This window comes from Vipera berus, assembly GCF_964194415.1.
Source record: "Vipera berus genome assembly, chromosome: 1".
NCBI lineage: Eukaryota > Metazoa > Chordata > Lepidosauria > Squamata > Viperidae > Vipera > Vipera berus.
The window spans coordinates 311100091-311120223 of NC_138202.1; the positions used below are offsets into that span (position 1 = coordinate 311100091).

General features: G+C 41.2%; 1 protein-coding gene across 1 annotated transcript in view; it reads right to left on the reverse strand.

The window, feature by feature from the left end:
* Positions 1-9854: 9854 nt before the first annotated feature.
* Positions 9855-20133, reverse strand: part of KCNK2 (potassium two pore domain channel subfamily K member 2) — a gene marked incomplete at both ends in the record, with an annotated part of 107487 nt that continues 97208 nt past the window's right edge. The window contains one exon of the mRNA XM_081312896.1: positions 9855-10172. Within this exon, the coding sequence (XP_081169022.1) occupies positions 9855-10172 (318 nt within the window). The remainder of the gene's footprint in view (positions 10173-20133) is intronic.

Genomic DNA, 20133 nt, shown 5'->3' on the forward strand with positions numbered 1-20133 from the left:
ATGACTTTTCTATCAGTTTCCTTATCTTCAAAGATATTATGCACAAAGCAATAAACATTTTAGTTTAATTTCCTATACATTGAAACTGGCAATAAATGATCACATTCATGACTAATTTTGCTTTTGTTGTAAAGATGGTAATTGATAAGGATGGGTGATTTTCCCTCACTGCAGTTGAAAACATGTTCAGCTGAGAATTTTCTCCAGATCATATCTACATGGAGGGTATCCTGTACATGTGGATTGTGGGATGGTCCCTTTGTTGCCTGTGTATTATGTCATTTGTACTTTCTCTTATCAGGAGCTAGATACAAACTGCAGGGATTGTGAAAATGGCCTTTTCTGCTTTCAAGCCAATGGAGCCACCTCTAAGTGTTATTACTGAGGGAAAATAGCCAAGAAATTAAATCCTTTCCCATCCTTTTCCTTAAAAATTGATCTAGCCAATAGCACTGGTTCTTAATTGAAAAAGAACAGTGAAACAATGGAACTAAGATTAAATGTAAACATATTAAACTACTAACAACAGAAACAGCAACCAGCCTTAGAACTGACAATGAAGATATAGAAGCAGTGGACAGTGTCAGCCCTCCGAGGGAAATGTGATTAGATGAGCTAATTCTACTTTATTGTAGAAGTATATTAACAGAATCTTGCAAGTCTGGTGGTACAAACTTCCCACTGCCACTTTTGAACCACCTGAACCATTAGGGCAGGACTTTCCTAAGTTTCTTTCCCTCACTGTTAAGCCACTGGAGGCTCCTGCCTCTCTTGTCTGATTGCTTTCTAGGCAGCATCTCTTCCTCTTGTTCCCCAAGGTCATCCACTCACTCCATTACAGAAAGCTTCTATAGGACTGGCCACAAACAGTAAAGGAACAAGCAGTCAAGAAATATGCCACACATTATCACTTAGTGGGGTAGCCACGAGGGTACCTATAAAAAGATATCCAGATGCCTTGATGTATCTATACCTAAAAATATCAGAATCATGTAGGTGATGGTTTTCTCAGTGACAAAACTGAACCTATGACTGTAAAAGCTGGGGTTTGAAGGAGCAGAGAGAAAATGGATGCTATTAACTTTGATGTTGGAGAAGATTCCATGGATAGCCAAATGCAAGGGGGGGGGGAAGGATTATAGAACAACTCAGAGTTCTCATTTTTCTCTGCCACTCCTTCAGTCCTTAAATTATTTCTTCTGCTATGGTCCTGTAGATCTTCCATCTCAATCTTTATTTAGAAATAATCTTTTGAGCTTTGTCTATCTCAAGGGCATTATTTGTAGCCATTATCTGTCTCAGCAATATCTGCTATTTGCTGTGACATTTCCTTAAATTGTTTATTCATTTTCTCTGACATAACTGCCAAGCTTCAGATACTCCCACAGCATGTTTTTCCCATTCTGTCTTTAGTTCTTTTTAAAGTTGTTTTATTAATTGTCCAATCACCTCCATATCAGATGTCTGTCCTTGGCTATGGGCAGTATTTTCTTCTATTGCTTTTTCCTTCATTAGGGGAAGCCTCCTCAACCTCTTTTGAGCCTTCCAAATAAGTTTTAATCTGCTTTCCTTTGCAGAGTTTCTTTCATGAACATCTTGCTTTACCTAGCATACTATTTAATAAGTTACTTAATAATGGGAGCTGGCTATATTAAAGGAAATAACTGGATCAGGAAAAGAGCAGAAAACTCAGCACACCATCCTCGTCAGTGTCTAGCCATGCCCTCTTCAGAATTCTCACTTGAGACACAAATAACCAGGCTCAAATTATCATATTTGGGACACGTTAGGTGAAGAGTTAGCTCTTTTGAGAAGTCTCTTATGCTGGGAAGGTGGAAAGAAAAAAGATTTTAAACATCTTAGACAAAGTGAAATATGATTCTGAATCTACTTGCACATACATGAATATAGTGGCAACACAGTGGCTTAGTAGTTAAGATGCTGGGCTTGTCGGCCAAAAAGCTGGCAGCCCCCGTTGGAGACCCAAGCACCATATGATGGGGTGAGCCCCCTTCCTTGCCCCAGCTCCTGCCAATCTAAGAGTTTGAAAGCATGTAAATGTGAGTAGATAAATAGTGGGAAGGTGGGAAGGTAACAGTGCTCCGTGACATTGTAAATGTCTTCAGACAGTGCTGGCTCAATGGCCTTGAAATGGAGATGAGCATCGTTCTGTGTAGTCGGCAACAACTAGCGGAGTAAAATCCACAGGGACTCCTTTTTCCTTTATACTCCTTTACCTTTATACCTTTATACAGCTGTCATTTTACAAGAAACTTTTTAAATGCTTATTGACCTACTCACCAATTCCCTATTAGCAAAGAATACCAGTGAAGTGGTTGCTGTACACCAGAAGAGTACTCCACCAGTAAGGAATTTGAGTTATGGCTTATTTCTAATGAACTTGGAGAAGCTAAAAAGTTCATGCTGCTACTATGTGGTGTAATAAAGAACACCATGTCACATTTCAAGAATCTGTGACCTTGCCTGGTTGCATCATGGAGCACTCCACTGTGGCTAATAATTTCCCTATATCATGATAACATCATCATCATTGCAGTAGTAGTAGTAGTAGTAGTAGTAGTAGTAGTAGTAGTAGTAGTAGACCTTTGAGGTCTTCTGGTCCAACCCCCTGCTCAGACAGGAAACAGTATACCATTTCAGACAAATGGCTGTCCAGTCTCCTCTTAAAAACGTCTAGTGTTGGAGCATTCACAGCTTCTAGAGGCAGGTTGTTCCACTGGTTAATTGTTCTAACTGTCAGGAAGTTTCTCCTTAGTTCTAGGTTGCTTCTCTCCTTGATTAGTTTCCATCCAACTAATAGACTTCTGTCAAAAAAAATCCAATATTTACAATAAATACCAATCTAAAGGAATTTTAGACTTTATGAGATGGACCACACCAAATTAAACAGACTACTGTATATACTGTGTAGCCAAAAATGGGTTTGAATTTCAGTTAGCACTTATCCAGCATTTGCTGACTGAGTAGACTAACTGCTCAGTCAGCAAATTCTGGATAGGTGTTAAATAAAGTTCAAATCATAAAACCATGTTTGCAAAATGAAAGGAACAAAATCATTTACAAAAGTTAAAGCAAACAACAGTACCAGATAACAACCTCAGTAACACTCTATATGATTATATAGTGAAGGCAAAGTACCACTTTAACTGATTTGATCAATACAGCAACTGAAGATAAATGAAAAATGGATTATAGATTATTGCTGTTTCCAATTTAAAAAGTTACAATGGAGATGGATGTAAGCATGATACCAAGATCATATATGATAATTTTGATCCAAAAGCTCTGTGATTCCCTAAATTTTAGAGGGGGGCAGGGGGGATATTTGCAGTTTGAGGATATATTGTGAGCACTCTCACAAAATAGTTGCTGTATAGATGTGGCCACATAAAAGACCTAGATTGAGAAGGCATACAAACCATTGGACAGGAAGTTCCAATAATTTATTTTCTAACCCTAAACCTAACCCTATACCATTTCAGACAAATGGTTGTCCAGTCTCTTCATAAAAACTACTGGTGTTGGAGCATTCACAGCTTCTGGAGGCAGGTTGTTCCATTGATTAATTGTTCTAATTGTCAGAAAATCTTACTTCTAGGTTGTAGTGCCATAAAAAACAGAATAGAAACACAAGTTAAGATAGGCAAGAAAATGGTAAGTGAGCACCTGTCCAGCCTAGATAAATCACCAGGACCAGATAGATTACACCCCAAGGTTCTCAAGGAACTGGCAGGTGTGATCTCAGAACCACTGAACTATATTTTTCAAAGATCCTGGAGCACTGGGGAACTACCAGGGGACTGGAAAAGAGCTGATGTAGTTCCCATCTTCAAAAAAGGAAAAAAAATGGATCCAGGAAATTACAGACCTATCAGCCTGACCTCAATACCTGGGAAGATTCTGGAAAAGATAACCAAACAATGAATCAGCGAGCACCTAGAGGCAAACAAAATCATTACTAAAAGCCAACATGGGTTTGTCAAAAACAGATCATGCCAGACAAATCTTATTGCATTCTTTGACCAAGTGACAAAATTAGTGGATCAGAGGAATGCTGTGGATATAATTTACTTGGACTTCAGAAAGGCATTTGATAAAGTAGATCACAACCTACTACTTGATAAGATAGAAAAATGTGGGTTAGACAGCATCACCACCAGGTGGATTCATTGCTGGCTGACTGGCCATACTCAGCATGTGGTCCTCAATGGAACCACATCTACATGGAGGGAAGTGTGTAGTGGGGTGCCCCAGGGCTCTATTCCGAGCCCAGTGCTCTTCAACATCTTCATCAACGATTTGGATGAGGAGATAGATGGGGAACTCATCAAATTTGCAGACGACACCAAGCAGGCAGGAATAGCCAACACTCCAGAAGATAGGCTTAAGATACAGGAGGATCTGGACAGACTTGAACACTGGGCGCTATCTAACAAAATGAAATTCAGTGGTGAAAAAAGTAAGGTTCTACATTTAGGCAAGAAAAGCCAAATGTACAGGTATAGTATAGGGTACCTTGCTCAATAGTAGTAACTGCGAGAGGGATCCGGAGTCCTAGTGGACAATCACTTAAATATGAGCCAGCAGTGTGCTGCAGCTGCCAAAAAAGCCAACAAGTGCTAGGTATGTCTAGTTTAATGAAGAGAAGGACTAGGGGTGACATGATAGCAGTGTTCTAATATCTCAGGAGAAGAGGGAGTCAAGCTATTTTCCAAAGCACTCAAAGGCAGGACAAGAAGCAACGGATGGAAACTAATCAAGGAGAGAAGCAACCTAGAACTAAGGAGAAACTTCCTGACAGTTAGAACAATTAACCAGTGGAACAACCTGCCTCCAGAAGCTGTGAATGCTCCAACACTGGAAGTTTTTAAGAAGAGACTGGACAGCCATTTGTCTGAAATGGTATAGTGTTTCCTGCCTGAGCAGGGGGTTAGACTAGATGACCTCCAAGGTCCCTTCCAACTTTACTATTATGATTATGATTAGTTTCCATCCATTGTTTCTTGTCCTGCCTGATTTGTTGTTGCAGAAATGGCTAGTTTTTACTATTGTGGAAAAGTAAAAAGTTGAGGCTCGACGTTAATGCTTTATTCTACTGCAACAGGGGAAGTTGGAAGTCAATCTCTTTTTCCCCCTCCCTTTCTCCTCCCCAATGTGTCCTACTATTTGCTTTATATTTTGTATTTTACTTTACATATTAATAAAACGTTTAAAAAAGGGAAAAAAGCAGAATTCTTCTTCTTCAAGGAAACCTCTATTTTTGCTACTAAAACACAACCAGACTCAACAAAAATATTGTTTATATGTCAACCTGGATATTTAAAAAGTGAAAAAAGTGGAATATCTATTTTAACAATAAGCATAATCTGCAAATCATCAAAAACAAAGCACATAGTATGCAGCCACAGTACTGACTCTGAAATACTTCTTTAAATGCAACAATATACTTTTATTTATTCTCTGTAACATTTAATATAAAACCTTTGGCCTTCCATCCTGAATGCAGCCATTCAAATTTACCCAGGTCATTGGTCATCGCCCAGAATCCTGTGGGCCGAGTTCAGTTAGGTCAGACATGTCAAACTCACGACGTCACGTCACGTTGCGCAACATATCGGAGCTTTTTCTCCATTGCCGGCAATGGGGTGGGCGCGGTTTTGGGATGACACATCCAGCTGGCAGTTTGACACCCCTGAGTTAGGCAGTGCTGGATTGACTGTGCCTCAAAAAAATTCCTAATAATAATATGTAGCAGTTATATAATCTTTCAGAATATAATGACATACAAAGTTGGATTAAACTCGTTTAACAACCATGTAATATTGTAGAAGTCAGTGGAAAATCACTGCAGCCCTATATTTCCCCAGAAAATCATCAGTAGCTGTGAGCAAATAGAGCCACATCAAAACAATGCATAGTTTTGATTGTCACCATGCTCCCATTGGGAGATGGCACTGTCCTTCTGCATATATATATATATATATATATATATATATATATATATATATATATATATATATATATATATATATATATATATATATATTAGATATTGATCTAATAGGTGTCTATATACAGTATATACAGTATATATATATATATATATATATATATATATATATATATATATATATATATATATATATATATACTGTATATAGACACCTATTAGATCAATATCTGAAATGTTTGGTTTCAGGCTATACATCACATCAATGTTTCATACCAAAGTAAAAAATAATTTATAATTCATGGACAAAGAATAAAGGGTCCAATACTACCCTGGTAATGATACTTTTCTATTAGTCTAGTTTTTTTATGTACAGGTGGTCCTTGACTTACAATCACAATTGAACCCAAAATTTCTGTTATTACGTGAGACAGTTGTTAAGTGAGTTTTGCCCCATTTTAAACCTTTCTTGCCACAGTAAATCATTGCAGTTAAGTTAGTAACACATTTGTTAAGTGACTCTGGCTTTCTCATTGACTTGCTTGTCAAAGGGTCACAACAGGTGATCACAACAGGTCACAACAGGTGACCAAGAGCCTTGGTGGAGCAGTGGGCTAATGCTTCCATAAGTAACACCAGCTGCCTGCAATTAGTGCAGGTTCGCATCCCACCAGGCTCAAGGTTGACTCAGCCTTCCATCCTTCCGAGGTAGGTAAAATGAGGACCCAGATTGTTGGGGGCAATTAAGCTGACTTTGTAATAATGCCGCTTGGGGTGTGTGAAAGCCCTAATAAGCAGGCATATACATAGAATGAAGGCTACTGCTAAGCTTGTAAAGCCGCCCTGAGTCTTCGGAGAAGGGCGGGATATAAATGGAATTAAAATAAATAAATAAATAAATAAATAAATGTAACCCCAAGACACTGCAACTGACATAAATACATGCCAGTTGCCAAGCATTCAAATTTTTTATCATGTGACCATGGGATGCTGCAAGGATCGTAACTGTGAAAAAAATGGTCATAAGTCACTTTTTCCAGTGCTATCATAATTTTGAACAGTCACTAAATGAATGGTTGCAAATCAAGGACTACCTGTATAAGATAATTCAGTTCATGGAGCTCCCCTATCAGCCAGCTTTGTATATCCAAGAAGAGCCTACCTGGTATACATATTCCATTAAGTACAAAATATGAAACATTCTATTAAAATGAAGATTTCTAAGTAATCAAAAATCCAGGTTCACACCTGCATAACCTGAATTTCGATAGCTGGATCTGATAGCCATCGTCTGGGAACCCTGATCAGTGAGATTTGAGAAATTTAATGTTATAGTCATGGGATGTGTAAATAGATTATTTGCATATACAATTGGATTTATAAAAGGACTTTGCATATACAATTGGATTTATAAAAGGACTTTGCATAAAGCAACTTTTTTCTAGACCCAACAGAAATATATCATCTAAGCTATCTTAATGTGTGTGTGTGTGAAAGTTTCTGTTTTAGAAATAAAAGGAGTGTCTTGCAGTAGCATTTTAGAAACAAGACAGCCTTTATGAACAAAAACAAGAATGCCCTATTGTATGTACCACTTTGTGCTTGTTGCATTAAGGTCAACGTGTTTAAGACAAAATGCAAGTATAAAGCAGTAGCCATAGGGGGGGGAACCCTGAACAATTAATTGGAGAAGAAACAAAATGTTTCTAAAGGGAAATATTGTTTATATCAGCCAAAATAATTTTATTAAAATTAGGAAGGCTGCAATTGGGTATAGAAATCATCCCAATTTGAAAGCTCCGTTATGCTGATTTTACAGAAGTTTTCCCAGCATTAAAATAGCCATAAGTAGGAGATTCAGTGAAACATTTTTTTTAAATTAAAAACTTTATTATTTTATATTTTCATTACAATTCACAGTTTATACATGGTAAGACAACTTTTCTTACCATGTTGACATTCAGAACACTGTGCTGGGGGGGGGCAATGGTGGTGATGGGGCCTTTTTCTTTGAAGAGCTTGGCCTGATATATATTTAATGGAACTTTACTGATCTGAGATGTACACTCTTGTTAATTCTTCACTGATTGCTATTTACACCTATAACTTAGATTTGTTAGGAAAAAATGAAGCATTCATAAATTTAACATTCATAGTTTATACTGCTATTAATAATAACCAAATGATACGGATATGTTATTTGAACAGAATCCAATTGTAGTCCCATTTTGTATTATAAATACTCAGAGCCAAGAGTGAAGGCCTCAGATAGCTCTGTCAGTGTAAGCTCCTGTGATTTCAGTGGAGTCTTGCACCTTATTATCAAGTTATGCTTTGAGGATCAGGCTGCCTATTAATCTTTTAAGGGGTATTTATATACAGCCAGTTTGCAATAGAATAAAAGGTTGAAAACAATTTAAAAGAAGCCATTTCATTCCTTTCCATTATTTTAAATTCTGCATTCCTTCTGAATCTCATACACAAACTTAGAAACAGAAGACACAAGAGGCTATAAAATTAATTTGTTTTTTTTTTAAAAAACAAAGAAATTCTAAGGATTGGTTTCACATCTGCATATCAGCCTATCATATCCAACCAAGAGTCATCTATTTAATTGTACTCTGTGCTATTGATTAACTACTTCCATGTCTGCATTTGTCTTCAGATACCATCTATATCCTTGGTGTTGAAAGTCACAGTGATGCCAGTTTCAATTGCACTCCTACTTTTATTCCCAGCTGCAGTGGGCAAAAATGTAGGATGTAACATTCAAGGAAAGCAATCCAGCAGGCACAATCCCTGTGCTAAGTGAGCTTCTAACATGACACAGATAAAACAAATGGAGAGAGAGAGAAAAGAATGCTTTTTTTGCCAGCAGCACTGCACTTGCTAGTAGCTAACCTGCTGTTGATTCAGGATTTTTCTGCATTCTTTATATGCAAAAGAATCTATTGCACCAAGATATATCTCTTGTCAGATAATTTAATAATACACAACTGAAGTTTTTTGGTACATGGTGCATGGGTATGAAAGGTTGAATAAACTTTAAGTAATGAGACCTGACATGGATCCATAAGTTCTACATATCAATTGAGTGTACATGTATTACCTGCACCTGAGTTTAAAAAAAAAATAGGGGACACCTTTTGCAACCCTTATAATTGCAGTGCCTTTAAAGCTAGATTAGAAGTGGCGTTTTGATGTCCTTGATTTGGCATATTTTTTAACGCTGGTATCCTTGGCTTCAGACATCCTTAAAACATGGTTAGGGGGAGGGCAAGAGGAAATATAAACATGAGATATTGTACTCATGCAAGAACCAACAAACTAACAAAAACCCATATGAAAGATATAGAGGTTCTGTTTCTTTAAAAGATAAGGCACTGACAAAAATTTCTTAGGTAAAAGGCTGCATAAGATTTTCTTGCCATTTACATATAGATTGTAGTCCATGTATGGTCCTTTCTTAGGCTTGGCATGGTAGACCCTGAAAAGTTTAAGGACTGATCTCTCAAAGCTACATTGTTAATCTAAACCAGCATTATTCATTCTTAATGCCTTGCGGCGCAACTGGAGAGATGAAAAAAACAAAAACAAAAACCAGTCTGGGCACCAATATTTAGGCTTTTTTTTTAAAAAAAAGGCATTGAACATTGCCTAGTCCAGCATTTGTCAATGACCAAAGTGCCATTCATCTTGTGTCTTTCAAGAAATATAATGATGACTCCATATTGTGGGTAGATTTCTGTTGGAACTCATGCATATGATTTTAAAAAAATGCTATTGGCATCGGTTATGGACAGAGGGAAAATAATCAGGACCTACAAGGTAAGTCTAAACCATAGGTGGCTTCTTATTAAAAGATCAGGCTTCAAGGTCACTGCTACTTAATGTTCTCAATCACAGCAATTTCTTCCGCTGCACAGTGAGGAGTCAAGCCATTCATATAAATGCTATCTGTCTTTGTGATGGCAGGCAAGATATCCTTCTCGCTGGTGAGGTGGTTGACAGACAAGGTTCTTTTGCAAGGAGTCAGGTCTTGGCTGTGATTCACTGCCATTTCTGCAGAGAGCTTTCTTTTGATGGAGGTAGCCCGCTGGAATTTGTCATAGATCTCAACGCTCAGGCGCCTACGGGTTTCTTTGAACTCTGCGGTAACGTTGGCTGTCCACTCCGCTGCATGAGCTCTGAACTCTCCCACCTAAGGAATCAGGTGGGAGGAAGGAAAGACGGTTAGTATTGCATTGCATTTTTTATTTTTTATTTTTTAAAAAATGGCGTATCTGGATACAGTTGCAAAGAAAAAAAATGTGTTCAAAACCTGACAGTAGGTAGCTATCCTTTTTAAGAGATTTTTTTCTATTCCTTGGCTATTTAATTACTCTCTATTTTATTTCAGTGCAAGGATTTAGCCACCTCCTTGCTCATCTGATAAAAAGGACACACACCGCGACATCTAAGATCTTTACCTCAAAAACATTTCACAGATCTTTTTATAATATTACATAGGCCAGTGAGGTGAAATTACTTTTAAAAATTAAGGCTTGACAGCTGAGACGATCCCAGCTGGACAGGAGAGCTGAATTCCCAGCAATCCAGAATACATGTTATGTGTTGTTACCAGGGGAGATGCCATGGTTATTTATGGATACTCTGGCTTGTGCATGTAATAATTCCTGTGAGAGGCAACATAGGCCTTTCTATATTTAGATGGAGAAGGCTTTTAAAAGAAAAATGTCAGCTGTCGCAGTTCTATTTTTAGGGCCAATTCCAACTGAGGATTAATGCAAGTGACAGTTTTAGTCAAGTCAGCAGAACAATTGCCAGCTTCTCCTTCCACTGCGGCATAATATTATAATGTGAAACTTGCAATACACTAGAAGATGCTTCTTGACACTAACATTTTCCCATCTGATGCATATAGGGCTCAGAGGATGGATGTGATGATATGAGATAAGTATTTCTTTAACTAATTAAGTTCAGGACATTATTGGATGATTTTCATTATGACATTAACTTGAAAGGAAGAATCAGCAGAATCTAAAATAACCTCCAAGCCCAAAGAAGAATTGACAGTGAAACTTTCTAAACCCCAAACTCTTATGTAATATCCAGTTTCCCCCATCTTGCCAATCAGGATTGTCTACACAGCTGAAAACAGTCCCCATAACCCTCTCTCCATAAATGTTGTGTGGGACACACTTGGGTATTTTTGTACATACAGGTAGCTCTTGCTTACTGACTGCCTCATTTAGCAACTATGCAACATTACAAAAGTGTGAAAAAACCAGCTTTGTGACCAACTCTCCTATTAACAATTGTCACAGTATATTGCAATCACATGATGGACATTCACACACTTCACAACTGACTTTCAACAAGCAGAGTTAATGGAGCACATAGAAATAAAATTGTAAGTCACAATCACATGATTTCTCACTTAATGACTGCAGTGATTCCTTTAATGACCAAAGGGAAGTGACATCATAAGTCTGTTGCAGGCATGTAATTAGCTACTAAGTTGACAATCCCAACTATGGTAATTAAACGAGGACTACTTGTATTCACATGTGCAAATGTGAATCTATACACATACCACATCCAAACGTTATATGCCAAAGCATGTCAAAACCCGCACAAAAAAAACCATTAATGAAATTAATAACTATTGATTGAAAATAATTTCCTATAAAATAAGGTAATCCATTTATAAAACAAACCCCTCTTTATGTATTGAACTGCTCCCATGCACGGAAACCACTCTTTTACAAACAGATGCAAAAATCTATATTCATAAACATTTTCCCCCTTTCTAGTGGGGGGAAAAAGAGGGGGAAGTGTCCAACTGTAGGGGGCAGTGTTCATCTCTGTTTCTTAGTTGAGGGAGCCAGCATTGTCCAAAGACATTTCTGTGTCATATGGCCAGCATGACTATATGCACAGAGCACTGCTACCTTCCCACTGAAGTGGTACCTATTTATCTACTTGCATTTGGATACTTTCGGCAGGAGCGGGGGCAAGTAATGAGAGCTCACCTCATTGCATGGCACTCAAGTCTCGAACTCAGGCTGTCAACTTTCCAGCTGACAAATTCAGTGTCTTTAATTGCTGAGCTAGCGTCCCCCTAACACCTACATACATACAGCCCAAAGTCCTGGTGGGAAAGAGAGCAAGCAAGAGCTCATCCCATTCCAATATTTTCATCCTTCTTTGTCCTCAAATCAAAGCTCATATATTATTACAGAGTTATCATTAATTAGTTTAATGAAGAGAAGGATGAGGGGGGATGTAATATATTGGGATTTTACTTGAACTGTTTTTACGTGTCTTTTGAATGCTGCTTAAGGTTGCTCAATTGAGGTGTCTGTGTAACAGTCGCTGACTAGCCAGACATGCAGCCTCCAAGAAGATCATTGGATAATTTGGGGCAGGAATGGGTTCCTTTAAACCTATTGGCCACCGCCTAGTGGCCAACCATATAAGTAGCTGTGCAGAAGCCTTTGGTTCAGTTCTGTTCCTGTTTGTCTCAATAAATAAATGTTCCTGTTTGAAACCTCTCGTCTTGCTTCCTGCCTCCAAAGAACTCACTACACAACACTGGCAATGAGGATAGGATCCTGCTTCTTCGGAAGAGCTGAAAGTCACTAAGGGGTGAGGCCAGCAAAGCGCCTGGCAGCGAACATGTTTTCCCCCCCTTGGTCAGCCTAGCAAGCCACGCTAGCAACCACCACCCCTATGGACCAGTCCCAGAGCCTACAGAAGAAACAGGATGAGGCAATGAGAGACCCAAGCCACGAAGACTTCCCGAAGATGGCGAAAGTCAGAAAGCTTGAGGAATTTGATGTTACTCACCCAGAGAGATGGTCATCCTACATCTCAAGAGTAGAAAACTACCTCCGTGCCAACCAAGTCACCGAAGATGGCCTGAAGGCCGCAACACTCCTCTGTGTCTGCGGGCCTGCAACATTCGACATTGTGGAGAACTTAGTCGCACCGGCGCAGTTGGAGTCCGCTACTTTCGCAGACCTGAAGAAAGGGCTCAGTGACCATTTCCAGCCCAAGCTGTCAGTGATCGCGTGGAGGCACGTCTTCGAACAACGAGTTCAACAACCTGGAGAGACGGCCACAGTATTCATCGCAGCATTGAGACAAGCTTCATGCCTGTGCCAATTTTCAGACTTAGAAGAAAGGCTTCAAGACCGATTCATCTGTGGACTACAAAGCAGAGAGCTGCAACAGAAACTTTTTGCAAAAGAGACTCTCTTGCTCCAGGAAGCCTTAAAAGAAGTCATGGCAGACGAAGCTGCCGGCAGAGCTGTGAAGGCCATGTGGCCCGCCAAAAGCACTCAGCACGAGGAGGCCATCCACCACGAGGATGCCGAACTTCCAGAAGATGTTGACTCCGACCACAAAGTTGACAAGATCCAATGGCATCACGGCAAGGAACCGAAGACTCCTTACAAGGCAGTTCCCTTCCCTCGGGGTTTGGGATGTGGCGGCCACCACCAGCGAGCAGACTGCAGGTTCTGGACAGCCACGTGTTGGGCCTGCGGGAAAACTGGTCACATCGCGTCAGTCTGTAGAGGTCGCCAGAAGGACTGCCAATCGGATGTTCCAATCAGGAGAGGTACCGGGGCCCCGGGGCAGCATAGTGTAGGGTTTTGCTCCAGCCGTTGGAGTGTTTGCCACATGGGAGCTTGCCATCCCCTTAAGACAAGACTTCAGCTTCAAGTCGAGCTGGAAGGCGTCCCTTGCAGGATGGAACTGGACACAGGTTCCGCAGTGTCCATCATTTCCCTGGAGACTTTCCGGTTCATCTGCAACCGTAGTAAGAGATGGGCCAAGCTTAGGCCATCCAACACCATTCTGACTAACTTCCAAAACTCCCGAGTTGCCGTCAAAGGCGAGGCCACCTTGGCTGTCAAGTTCAAGGGGTTTTTGGGGGGGCTGGATGTGATTGTGGTGGAGGGCCAGAGAACGAGCTTAATAGGGCTTGATTGGTTTGATGCTCTGGGCATCCAAGTCACTGGAATCCACCAGACACAAGCGGCGAACTTGGCGTCAGTATGTGAGGAGTTCGCGGATGTTTTTGACACAAGCCTGGGAGAGTACAAGGGCCTTTAAATTTGATCCTGCCATAATGCCTATTAGGATCAAACTTCGTAGAGTGCCATTTAACTTGAACATAAAATTGATGCAGAACTGGACAAGCTAGTCAGCCAGGGGGTACTACAGCCCGTAGATGGGGCTGAATGGGAAACGCCAATTGTAACGCCACTTAAGGCCAATGGGGAGGTCAGAATTTGTGCTGATTACAAGTGCACCATAAATAGGGCACTTAAGCAGCACAAAAACCCAGTGCCAGTCGTTAGCCACATCTTGGCATCGCTGCAAGGGGGGACCGTGTTCACTAAATTAGATATGGCACAGGCCTATCAGCAGTTACCTGTGGACAAGGCCACAGCGGCTACACAAACCATTGTAACACGGGGGGGGGCTTTTAAAGTCAAGCGCCTTCAATTCGGGGTTAGCGTAGCCCCTGGGATTTTTCAAGGAGTTATGAAGCGTACGCTCAATGGCATTCTGGGGGTTTGCCACTATTTTGACGATGTGCTCATTGCCGGTGAGTCCACTGAGGTGCTTGCAAGGAGGCTCAAAGCCATCCTTCAATGGTTCCACGAAGCAGGCCTTAAATTGAAAAGAAGTAAGTGTCTTCACACCAGCCACAATGGCCAAGGCCTCTTTGTCAATTTGAGTGTAATTGCGTTCAGCTGAGGACAATGTCCTTGAATAATAGGCAATTGGGACTTGAGTCCCATTACTTTCCAAATGGCTTAAAACAGCCCACAGCCCATAAGGGGATGCGTCACATGCAATGCATACAGGCAATGATTCTTTAAAGTGCGTAAGCACTGAATTGGAGGACAGTAGTGACTTTACTGCCTTAAAGCTGTTTTTGTGAACCTTGGTCCACTTCCATGGGGTGTTTTTGTCTAAGAGCCGGTATAACGGCTCTGCCACTGTGGCCTTGTTAGGAAGGAATGCATGGTAAAAATTAAGGAGACCCAGGAATGCCTGAAGCTCTCCTTTTGACCTGGGGCTAGGTGCCAGCTGAATGGCCTTCAGCTTGGACTCAGAAGGGTGGATGCCTTCAGCATCAATACGGAATCCCAGGAACTCAGTAGAAGAGACCCCAATGTTACACTACAGCTACAGGCTGGTTCACAAACCCAGCAAAGACATAGGCCATGCAGACGGCCTTAGCAGGTTGCCATTTCCACAGGTGGAGCCAGATCCAGCTCCAGCAGCTGGCATTTTGTCAGTTCAGGATTTGCCTGAATTTCCCCTCCATGCTGGAGAGGTGGCTGCAGAAACTGCTGCAGACAAGGTTTTAAGTAGAGTTTTGGTATGGATTCACACTGGGTGGCTTGAAAATAGCCCTGGACCTGAGTTCCAGAGCTAGTTCACATGTAGGGTTGAGCTTTCAGCTCACAAAGGCTACATATTATGGGGGAGCAGGGTTACTGTCCCCAGTTCATAGAGGCACCGTGTACTTCAGTCTCTGAATGAGGGACATCCATACATAGTCCAGATGAAGGCATTGGCACGAAGCTACCTATGGTGGCCAGGGTTAGACAAGGCTATCGAGGCCCAAGTACACGGGTGTTACACGGCCAAAAATGCCACATGCTCCTGTCCACAGATAGGAGGAAACTCATACACCATGGTCAAGGATTCATATTGACTTTGCTGGGCCCTTTCAGGGACAGCTATTTTTGATAGTGGTCGACAGCCACTCTAAATGGTTGGAAGTAATTCCTATTGCAACTATGAGTACTGCTAGGACCATCCAGGTGCTTAGAAAGCTTTTTGCCACTCACGGGCTACCGGACGTCGTAGTCTCAGACAACGGGGCCCAGTTCACAGCAGCACAGTTTCAAGCCTGCATGAGGACTAACCTCATAAGGCATGCAACATCAGCTCCCTTTCACCCCTCAACTAACGGGCAGGCCGAACACATGGTGCGCACAACAAAGGAGTCACTCAAGTGCATAGTGACCGGAGATTGGCACCATAGGCTGGCTGATTTCTTGCTTTGCCAGCACACTATACCTTGTACAGCAACAGGCAAGAGCCCAGCAGAGCTTTGCTGAGGAAGAAGGCTCATTACAAAACTGGACAAGTTGCACCCTGACTGGGTGGCAGCAAACACCTCTCGCCCAAAGGTTCCAAGGGGGTTGCAAGTGGGTGATGGGGTGTGGGCCCGAAACTATGGGCATGGGAACTTGTGGGTGCTGGGTAAAATTATCAAAATTTCAGGACCTCTTTCCTACAAGGTGGCTCTGGATGGGGGGGGTCATTCGCCGCCATATTGATCAGCTGCGGAAGCGTTTTGCAGAATGGCCACTAAGCGAGGACCTCATGGCAGGTCTGCAAATAGAGCCTTAAACTGGCAGCCAAGCAGTTCACACGCTCTGAAGATTCAGTACAACAGGGAGGTGGTCGTAGATGGGCAAAGCCCGGGAGTGCAACATGGGTCCCCTGATGGGGAAAATCAACCCGAACAAGACAGCCGCTGTGCTAACTCTGCTTCTTCCTTGGACTTTGGTCTGGGCCAACCTGGAATGGCCAGCCAAAGGGACTCGAGTCAATCTGACTCTCGTGAACTCATGAGTCCTGGTCTACCCAGCGCGACGGGTTAGCTGGTGGACCAGGAGTTGCCTGGATCCCCCAGGCGATCTGCAAGGTCACGCAGACCACCACCATATTTGCAAGATTTATTCTCAAATAATATTAAGAATGTGTGTACATTCTAGGGGGGAGGGGTGTAATGTATTGGGATTTTACTTGAACTGTTTTTATGTGTCTTTTGAATGCTGCTTAAGGTTGCTCAATGCTGCTTAAAGTGTCTGTGTAACAGTCACAGACTAACCAGACATGTAGTCTCCAACAAGATCATTGGATGATTTTGGGTGGGAATGCATTCCTTTAAACCTATTGGCCGCCGCCTAGTGGCCAACCATATAAGTAGCTGCGCAGAAGTCTCTGGTTCAGTTCTGTTCTTGTTTGCATCAATAAAGAAATGTTCCTGTTTGAAACCTCTCATCTTGCTTCCTGCCTCCAAAGAACTCACTACACAACAGGAGACATGATAGCAGTGTTCCAATATCTGAGGGGCTGCCACAAAGAAAAGGGGGTCAAGCTACACTCCAAAACACCTGAAGGCAGGACAAGAAGCAATGGATGGAAACTATTTAAGGAGAGAAGCAAGGAGAAATTTCCTGACAGTTGGAACAATTAATCAGTGGAACAACCTGCCTCTAGAAGTTTTGAATGCTCCAACAGTTCTCTGTGTGGATGCCGCTTCTAGAAGTCCAACAAAAAAGTAGCTACCAGTTCTGCTGAAGTGGTGTGAACTGGTTGAATCCCACCACTGGTTTGAGGGGGATCTGTGCAGTATCTCAACTGTTCCTAGCACTGAACTCTTGTGGACAGAGAATTCTGAAAATGTTGTTGGAATCTGTTGAAACCTCTCTCCCAAATAATTAGGAGTCATAATCCCAAATACTCCTACCACCACTAGAATCACTTTGGCCTTTACATTCCACACTCTCTTTAGTTCCTTTTTCAGACCCTGGTACTTCTCCAGTTTTTTACACTCTCTCCTAATACTGCTGTCACTTGTCAGCTCTACATCTACCACCACTGCTGTTTTCTGGTCCATGTATCCTTGTCTCCTACCCTGATGTCTGCCTGATTGGCCAATATCTGCCTTCCTGTCTGGAAATCCCACAAGATCTTAGCTTCTGTGGAATCCCCTACCTGGTTGTGCCGTTCAATGTATGTTGTTCCTACCTGCATGTTGCACCCTGCCACTACGTGTTGGACTGTCTCTGAGGTTACTCTGCATACTCTGCACCTTGGATCCTGTCTAGTGCAATCAGCCCCTGCAGAATGGATCTGGTATATAGTGCCTGTTCTTGTCTTGCTATGATCTGTGCCTCAGTGCTATCTTTTAATCCAGCCATTTCTAGCCATTGGTAGGATTTTCCAATATTAGGCACCTCAGCTACCTGTAATAATTTTTGCTTTTCTATTTACAGAATACAGAAAAACAGAGTTAGAAGGGACCTTGGGGGTCTTCTAGTCTAACCTCCTACACGAGCAGGAGATCTTACACCATTCCAGACATATGATCATCCAATCTCTACTTAAAAACCTCCAGTGATGGAGCCTATATCTGACCAGTTAGCTCACTGGATATGCGTAAACAATGAAACTGTTACAAAAGTAGCATTACAAATTATGATGAATTAAGTGATTCAAATTGTTTTATCCCAATGGGTCTCTGTAGTCTATGTAATATTAATTTAGAAATGAAATTGTCCACAACTCTTTTAACATTACCCTAGATGCATTTAAACAGAAACAATTCATAAACCCTACACAACTAATGTAGAAAATACAAGAAACAGCTAAGATTGTTTTTGGAAGAGTAATTATGTATCAGATTGAAAACAGAACTATATATAGTAGTATTATTCTTTTCTGCTGTATCTGAACATAGTTTGCAATAATAATGGTCCAGATAGATTCTCTGGACTCCCAATAGTTCTGTGTCCTAAAATGCACTAAAATGAAATGTTACATTTTCATAATGCAGCCCACTTTCCCATGGATTGCTAAAGACAGAAGCTCAAAAGGTTACAAGCAGAGAACTATGCAATTTTCAGACTGCCAGAACATATAAGCAACAAACTATTGTAATTTAATTCTTCTTCCTATTATAAAATATTTAGTGCCCATTCAGCCTTCTTTTGTCCTTGAGGTATGACATTTTCTCAAGCTACACTCAATTTTAATCTTAATTTGTAGCCTGGCTATACGTAACTCAGTAACTTATGCTGCATGATTGAAATACCCGTCCTTTATGTAGCTGAAATTGCAACTCCAATAGTGTGCTTTGTAACCCCTTTTTTCTGTTGTGTTTTGAATAGGAATAATATTCATGCCTGCACTTAACATACACATTATTATTTCTGTATAATGAGTGCATTCCAGAGTTGCATGAGAGGGAACTTTCTCCTCCTCTTCTCCCTCTCACAGCTTTTATACTCTTAAAATGATTTGGCAGCTTAGAAAACCATCTGGAGCAAATTTATAAAGTGTACATGGAGGGCTGCAGAGGGAGGGCAAACTGACTCCTCTCAATCCATCAGCATAAACTGGTATTGATTATTATAAACTGGATTTTGCCATTTGTGAACATATTCTGTCAATAACATTTTTGCTACTGTCTAAGCCGAGAAAAAAATGGCTAAAATATATTTTAATAAACAGCCATTCCAACTGATCTGCAAACTACTAATAGTCCAGAGACCTGTTTCCAATGTAAGTGATATGGTTTAATGTACTGATTGCTTCAAGTACTTTTACTACTGGAGATTCAGTTTTGGTGGAGATACAATTTCCTATTGTTAAAAAGGTAAAGGTAAAGGTTCCCCCGCACATGCGTGCTAGTCGTTTCCAACTCTAGGGACCGGTGCTCATCTCCGTTTCAAAGCCGAAGAGCCAGTGCTTGTACGAGGACGTCTCCGTGGTCATGTGGCCGGTATGACTAGACGCCAAAGGCGCACAGAACACTGTTACCTTCCCACCGTAGTGGTCCCTATTTTTCTACTTGCATTTTTACGTGCTTTCGAACTGCTAGGTTGGCAGAAGCTGGGACGAGTAACAGGTGCTCACTCTGTTCCGTGGCACTCGGGATTCAACTTGCCAAACTGCCGACCATCTGATCGACAAGCTCAGCGTCCTAACTCACTGAGCCACAGCACCCTTATAAAATAGTCTACTATGCTTTACCACGAGTGGTGGGATTCAAATATGTGAACAACCGGTTCTCTGTGTGGATACCGCTTCCAGAAGTCCATTCTGGGCCTGGGCAACAAAAAATTAGCTACCAGTCCTGCCGAAGTGGTGCGAAATGGCTGAATCCCACCACTGTCTACTGCCTTTTAAATGATTCTCTTGCTTTCACAATACAATTAATCAAATTTAAGGATAGTGCCCTCTTTCCTAGGCTTCCAGAAATTTCTAAAAACCTAGCTTTGGTTTCAGGCCTAGAGGTAATATATTATTGTATTTTTGGAGTCCTGTTTTGT